Raw genomic sequence first — 7,978 nt, forward strand, 5'->3', positions numbered from 1 at the left:
CTGCTTTAACCAGCCTAGTTTGAGGACGGGTTGATTTATGAATATATACAGTGTACGCAGGACCTACCAACCCGTCCTCAGACAAAGTCCAATTGAATTTGCGTTGCTCGAGTTTACTGTTGGCACTGAATTGGGTCGCTCTGTGTTGCACAGTGCCAGCAACCCAGTAACACCACCGTCTTTGTCACGTAGACACGAACGTCGTGAACTAGGTGAGTACGAACATTTGTTCAATCATCACAATGTTCACACGAACATTCGTGTCAATCATCACAATGTTCACACGAACATTCGTGTCAATCTGCACCGAATTGTTCGCCAAGGAGATTTTTTTCTCTGGGATAATAGGCTAATCAGTTGTGTGAAATTGCCTCATTCAGAGCTGAGGCAGCGAGCCAATCATCTGTCTCCATCTAGCACGGAACTAATCAGTTACCTGCACCACACGTCTTTCCATTAATTTCAAAGCTATTATGAATAATTCACTTTCAACAGAAATAAGAATTATTCACTTTAAACAGAATTATGAATAATTCACTTAAAACAATTCATGAATTATTAGCTTTAAACAATATTATGCAATATTCTATTTAATAAAATAACGAATACATTAACTTGAAACAAAAATTATGAATTATTTACTTTAAAATACTTATGAATTATGAACAAATCCACAAGGGCCGTGTCGAGGGTTCGAACCTTCGTCCGAGAGGATCCCAGACGCTGCTTTAATCGACTGAGCTACGACATGGTTAGCCGACTAAGGCAGCGTGTCAGCCCGTCCTCCAAAGAAAGACCCAAAAGTGATTCCATCCACCCGCCAACCCCCCCCCCCCCCAACCCCCTCTCAGCTGTTTATGAGTGAAAAACGGTTTACACACGACTCACAACTGCTGACGTTCGAACACTTCCGGAACAAGTGCTTCACTGACGACTTGTGTTCGAACCACAACGCTGTAAATGCTTCACCCACGAACTACAAATAATCGCCGACAGAACCTAAACACCTAACCTAACCTAACCTAACCTAACCTAACCTAACCTAACCTAACCTAAGCTAACCTAACCTAACCTAACCTAACCTAACCTAACCTAACCTAACCTAACCTAAGCTAACCTAACCTAACCTAACCTAACCTAACCTAACCTAACCTAACCTAAACACCTAACCTAACCTAACCTAACCTAACCTAACCTAACCTAACCTATGTCTATATATACATTGAATTTTACGGTATATTAATATTAATTTATATATAACAAAAATATTTTTATTACTGTGTTAAAATTGATGACCGGGTCTGGAGGGCTGGCCGCTGCCCTAACGAGCCTCGCCTCAGGACAGGTTGTTCAGACACACATAATCACCATCAGAGCCTAAACATCTGACCTAACCTAACCTAACCTAACCTAACCTAACCTAACCTAACCTACATCTAACCTAACCTAACCTAACCTAACCTAACCTAACCTAACCTAACCTAACTATACACAGTATCTTAATATATAATAATATTACTTTATATATATAAAAAAACTGCTTTAATAAACAAATCATTATAATTTATGAACGTGTCTTAAGTGGTCGACCGCTGCTTTAACGAGCCTAGCCTAAGGACAAGGTGCTCAATTACCACTATCGTTAAAAGGGGAAAGATTTTGCCCATCTAGAAGCGTCAAAACTTAGCCTAACCACCTCAAGTGAGGCGATAATCATTTGTCTCACGAAGCGGCAATATTGTGGCGCTTTAACCTTTACTGAGTTAAACGTGTCCTTATCCTAACCTACTAGGGAAGCCACGAATAGAAAACGGATAGGAATATGTCACCTTGCCGAACAGCTATCAATTGCTAGTACATCCGTTTTTGTCCGTAGGTCACGTATACGTCAATATATGACGTGCTATAACGAGAGTAGGTTGTCTGTTCCCGACAAACACACACCGAAACTACGACGTTGGTACAACGTTCGGACAAGTTTTAACACCTCCTAACCAGTTATAACAACCAATATAGCATGTTGTAACAACGTTCTAATACGTCATAAACACGTTAAGCCAAGATGTAACACGTTTATTACAAGTTGTAACAAGCGGAAAATAGAGACAGTTTCGGTTTGTGTTTCCAGGGTTTATGTGTACAAATGTTGACCAGACCACACACTAGAAATTGAAGGGACGACGACGTTTCGGTCCGTCCTGGACCATTCTCGAATCGACTTGAGAATGGTCCAGGACGGACCGAAACGTCGTCGTCCCTTCAATTTCTAGTGTGTGGTCTGGTCAACATACTTCAGCCACGTTATTGTGACTCATCGCCTGCGTGTACAAATGCTTTGATAACCACATATGGTAAACACAATATATACGAAGTTTACAAGTTTACAGAATTGCTGTTCTAAAACTTACATGCCCCCTGAAAGGTAAACAAACTTACATGCCCCCTGAAAGGTAAACAAACTTACATGCCCCCTGAAAGGTAAACAAACTTACATGCCCCCTAAAAGGTAAACAAACTTACATGCCCCCTAAAAGGTAAACAAACTTACATGCCCCCTAAAAGGTAAACAAACTTACATGCCCCCTAAAAGGTAAACAAACTTACATGCCCCCTAAAAGGTAAACAAACTTACATGCCCCCTAAAAGGTAAACAAACTTACATGCCCCCTAAAAGGTAAACAAACTTACCTGCCCCCTAAAAGGTAAACAAAGTTATGCATATATTGAAGAGACACACTGAAAATACATAACTCATAAGTCAATAGCGTGATGCATCAAATGAACAAATCCACAAGGGCCGTGACGAGGATTCGAACCTACTTCCGAGAGGATCCCAGACGCTCGACCCGTCCTTCGACTCAAGTCCATTCCATCCAGCGGTCGACCCCACAGACACATTCATAAATTTTAACATGGTGTGCATTCAAAACAGGAATTTTCTCAAATATAAATTAATATTATAATATATTAGCATATTGTGCATATATAGGCATAGGTTAGGTTAGGTTAGGTTAGGTTAGGTTAGGTTAGGTTAGGTTAGGTTAGGTTAGGTTAGGTTAGGTTAGGTTAGGTGTTCAGGTTCTGTCGGCGATTATTTGTATTTGTAGTACGTGGGTGAAGCATTTACAGCGTTGTGGTTCGAACAAAAGTCGTCAGTGAAGCACTTGTTCCGGAAGTGTTCGAACGTCATCAGTTGTGAGTCGTGTGTAAACCGTTTTTCATTCATAAACAGCTGAGAGGGGGTTGGGGGTTGGGGGGTTGGCGGGTGGATGGAATCACTTTTGGGTCTTTGTTTGGAGGACGGGCTGACACGACTCACAACTGCTGACGTTCGAACACTTCCGGAACAAGTGTTTCACTGACGACTTGTGTTCGAACCACAACGCTGTAAATGCTTCACCCACGTACTACAAACACAAATAATCGCCAACAGAACCTGAACACCTAACCTAACCTAACCTAACCTAACCTAACCTAACCTATGCCTATATATACACAATATGCTAAATTAATATTAATTTATATTTGAGAAAATTCCTGTTTTGAATGCACACCATGTTAAAATTTATGAATGTGTCTGTGGGGTCGACCGCTGGATGGAATGGACTTGAGTCGAGGACGGGTTGCCCACGCACTACACATACAAATAACTGCCAGCAGATAGGTGGGACAGGTGTTGACACGCCAATGTTTCGTGGCCAACTGGCCATCGGACAAAACTTGCACAGTGATTGGACAAAAAGGCTCAGTAATGACTGTTTTCCTGGTACAAGAAGGTACCAAAAACTATTTTTAGCAAAAGTGAAACAAAAAATGCTTTCTTTAGCGAAAACTTGCAGCAAACACGCTTTCTCAAAATCAAAAGTGCAACTAAAGCGTTTTCCGAGATATAAAAGAGCAAAAAAGTGCAACAAAAGTGTTTTCCAGGATATAAAAGTGCAACAAAAGCGTTTTTTGGGATATAGAAGTGCAAAAAAGTGCTTTCACTGATATTAAGTGCAACAAAAGTGCTTTCACTGATATTAAGTGCAACAAAAGTGCTCTCACTGATATAAAATTGCAACAAACGCGTTTTCTAGGATATTAAAGTGCAACAAACGCGTTTTCTAGGACATTAAAGTGCAACAAACGCGTTTTCTAGGATATTAAAGTGCAACAAACGCGTTTTCTAGGATATTAAAGTGCAACAAACGCGTTTTCTAGGATATTAAAGTGCAAAAAAAGCGTTTTACGGGATATAAAAGTGCATTCACTGATATTAAGTGCAACAAAAGTGCTTTGACTGATATAAAAGTGCTACAAAAGTGCTTTGACTGATATAAAAGTGCTACAAAAGTGCTTTGACTGATATAAAAGTGCTACAAAAGTGCTTTGACTGATATAAAAGTGCTACAAAAGTGCTTTCCTCGCGTCTCTAGTCAACACTGGTGGATCAGAGGTAGGAGACACAAGAGATCAGGTAAGCTGTAGAATTCGACCATTTGATGTAGAAATATATGAGGCTGTTTAATTAATAATTAACTGTAGCTCGTTCTGGTGGCTTCAGCATATCCACCTTAGACATTGACGCTTAGATTTTGACGCTTGTCAGACAGTGAGGTGCTCATTGTGTGCGCTCTAGTGTATTCACCTAGTTGTGCTTGCGGGGGTTGAGCTCTGGCTCTTTCGGCCCGCCTCTCGACTGTTACTAACTACTAAATTTTTCATACGCACACACACACGGCCTCTGATGGAGGCTGACTCCATACACAGCTTCAAGTGAAGATGTGATAGAGCCCAGTAGGCTCAGGAACCTGTACACCAGTTGATTGACGGTTGAGACGCGGGACCAAAGAGCCAGAACTCAACCTTAGCAAGCACAACTAGGTAGGTACAACTAGGTGAGTACACACACATACACACACACACACACACACACACACACACACACACACACACACACACACACACACACACACACACACACACCAGAAAGCAGCCCGTAACAACTGTCTAACTCCCAGGTATCTATTTACTGCTAGGTACCAGGGGGCATAAGGGTGAAAGAAACTCTGCCCATTTTTGTTTCTCGCCGGCACCGGGAATCGAACCCGGGCTACAGGATTACGTGTCGAGCGTGCTATCCACACAGAAACCGGCGCCCCCAGAGCCAATGCATATATATGTTCGAGTGTTGCTCTAGCGTGTATATGTTCCAGGGTTCCACTACGTATATATGTTCCACTCTACGGAAGGGATCACGAGAGGAGGACCCCGCGCCCTATGACAGGTCCCTCCCCACACACCAGTCATCTTGCAGAACTTTTGGCCTCTAATCTTGAAGAGACAAATATCAAACATTCCTCTGTATTGTACATGTTCGTGACGTGGTTGTAACGGGGTCAAAGTTACTTTAGTGCTACGTGAGAGGTCAAAGTTACTTTAGTGCTACGTGAGAGGTCAAAGTTACTTTAGTGCTACGTGAGAGGTCAAAGTTACTTTAGTGCTACGTGAGAGGTCAAAGTTACTTTAGTGCTACGTGAGAGGTCAAAGTTACTTTAGTGCTACGTGAGAGGATAAAGTTACTTTAGTGTTATGTGAGAGGTCAGTGTTACAGCAAGTGCTACGTGAGAGGTCAATGTTACAGCAAGTGCTACGTGAGAGGTCAGTGTTACAGCAAGTGCTACGTGAGAGGTCAGTGTTACAGCAAGTGCTACGTGAGAGGTCAGTGTTACAGCAAGTGCTACGTGAGAGGTCAATGTTACAGCAAGTGCTACGTGAGAGGTCAGTGTTACAGCAAGTGCTACGTGAGAGGTCAGTGTTACAGCAAGTGCTACGTGAGAGGTCAGTGTTACAGCAAGTGCTACGTGAGAGGTCAGTGTTACAGCAAGTGCTACGTAAGAGGTCATAGTTACAGCAAGTGTTACGTGAGAGGTCAGTGTTACAGCAAGTGCTACGTGAGAGGTCAGTGTTACAGCAAGTGCTACGTGAGAGGTCAGTGTTACAGCAAGTGCTACGTGAGAGGTCAGTGTTACAGCAAGTGCTACGTGAGAGGTCAGTGTTACAGCAAGTGCTACGTGAGAGGTCAATGTTACAGCAAGTGCTACGTGAGAGGTCAGTGTTACAGCAAGTGCTACGTGAGAGGTCAATGTTACAGCAAGTGCTACGTGAGAGGTCAGTGTTACAGCAAGTGCTACGTGAGAGGTCAGTGTTACAGCAAGTGTTACGTGAGAGGTCAATGTTACAGCAAGTGTTACGTGAGAGGTCAGTGTTACAGCAAGTGCTACGTGAGAGGTCAATGTTACAGCAAGTGTTACGTGAGAGGTCAGTGTTACAGCAAGTGCTACGTGAGAGGTCAATGTTACAGCAAGTGTTACGTGAGAGGTCATAGTTACAGCAAGTGTTACGTGAGAGGTCAGTGTTACAGCAAGTGCTACGTGAGAGGTCAGTGTTACAGCAAGTGCTACGTGAGAGGTCAGTGTTACAGCAAGTGCTACGTGAGAGGTCAGTGTTACAGCAAGTGCTACGTAAGAGGTCATAGTTACAGCAAGTGTTACGTGAGAGGTCAGTGTTACAGCAAGTGCTACGTGAGAGGTCAGTGTTACAGCAAGTGCTACGTGAGAGGTCAGTGTTACAGCAAGTGCTACGTGAGAGGTCAGTGTTACAGCAAGTGCTACGTGAGAGGTCAGTGTTACAGCAAGTGCTACGTGAGAGGTCAGTGTTACAGCAAGTGTTACGTAAGAGGTCAGTGTTACAGCAAGTGCTACGTGAGAGGTCAGTGTTACAGCAAGTGCTACGTAAGAGGTCAATGTTACAGCAAGTGCTACGTGAGAGGTCAAAGTTACAGCAAGTGCTACGTGAGAGGTCAAAGTTACAGCAAGTGCTACGTAAGAGGTCAAAGTTACAAGTAATGTGATATGACTGGTCAAAATCTCACACAATGTGACATATGGCTGGTCAGAGCCCCGGTCAGTACAATCTGCTTGGACAAAAAACTTTCTGTTCACTGGACGTAATTGTTCCTCCGTCCTCATATGTCCCGACGAGTGCTTATGAACAACTGAACAAATACAGAGCTCCCCCCCCCCTACGCCTGCACGTGACCTCCTCCAACGTCAATAAAATGGTGGTTTAATTTTCACTAAAACGTCACATTTTTAGCTGCTTTGTCGAGTCCTTCAAAAATACGATATATTAAGTGAGATGGAACAGGCTGAGCCCGCTCATACGATTGACCACTCATGAAAAGGGTTCGATCCCCCAAGCATCCCACCTACCCTATCAAACGTTAATATTACGACGCTTAAATGTTTTTTTTTTTACCAATATATCGTATTTTAAACGGATTTTGTCGATTCCGTAAATAATCGAACGTATTAGGTTATAACGCAGGCCGACGCTACAGTTTGTGATATCAGAAGATCTGCCATTAATTCCCATCATTGAAATTGAAATTGAAATTGAAATAAATTTATTGGGTTATAAATTCACACAAAAAGGATCAGGAAGCTCAAGCTCTTCTCACCCAGTTCAGAACAGTTTGTATATATAATATAAATATATATATATATATATATATATATATATATATATATATATATATATATATATATATATATATATATATATATATATATATATATATATATATATATATATATATATAATGTGTGTATATATGGTCTAAGAGCTAGAGCTCTTGGTTAGGATAGGTTAGGTTAGGTTAGGTTAGGTTAGGATAGGATTGGTTAGCATAGGTTAGGATAGGATAGGTTAGGATAGGATAGTTTAGGATAGGTTAGCATAGGTTAGGATAGGATAGCTTAGGTTAGGTTGTCTATCCAACAGAAAAACAAAATATTATCCGGTTTTCCTCAATTCAACAGCCCCGAGTTCTACTTTATAATTGCCTTTTAGGTCCATATATGTAACGATGGTTCCTGATTGTTACGTTCAGGCCGGAAGAGAAACAAACTTGGTCTTATCAGAGCTTTATCAT

At 41.8% G+C, this 7,978-nt stretch overlaps 1 protein-coding gene across 1 annotated transcript; it reads right to left on the bottom strand.

Moving 5' to 3' along the window:
• Positions 1–5,561: 5,561 nt before the first annotated feature.
• LOC138355842 (uncharacterized) lies at positions 5,562–7,013 on the bottom strand. The gene has a single exon (XM_069311381.1). It carries the CDS (start codon positions 7,011–7,013, stop codon positions 5,562–5,564), a length of 1,452 nt encoding a protein of 483 aa, XP_069167482.1.
• Between the last annotated feature and the right edge of the window lie 965 nt (positions 7,014–7,978).

This window comes from Procambarus clarkii, chromosome 69 (assembly GCF_040958095.1).
Source record: "Procambarus clarkii isolate CNS0578487 chromosome 69, FALCON_Pclarkii_2.0, whole genome shotgun sequence".
NCBI lineage: Eukaryota > Metazoa > Arthropoda > Malacostraca > Decapoda > Cambaridae > Procambarus > Procambarus clarkii.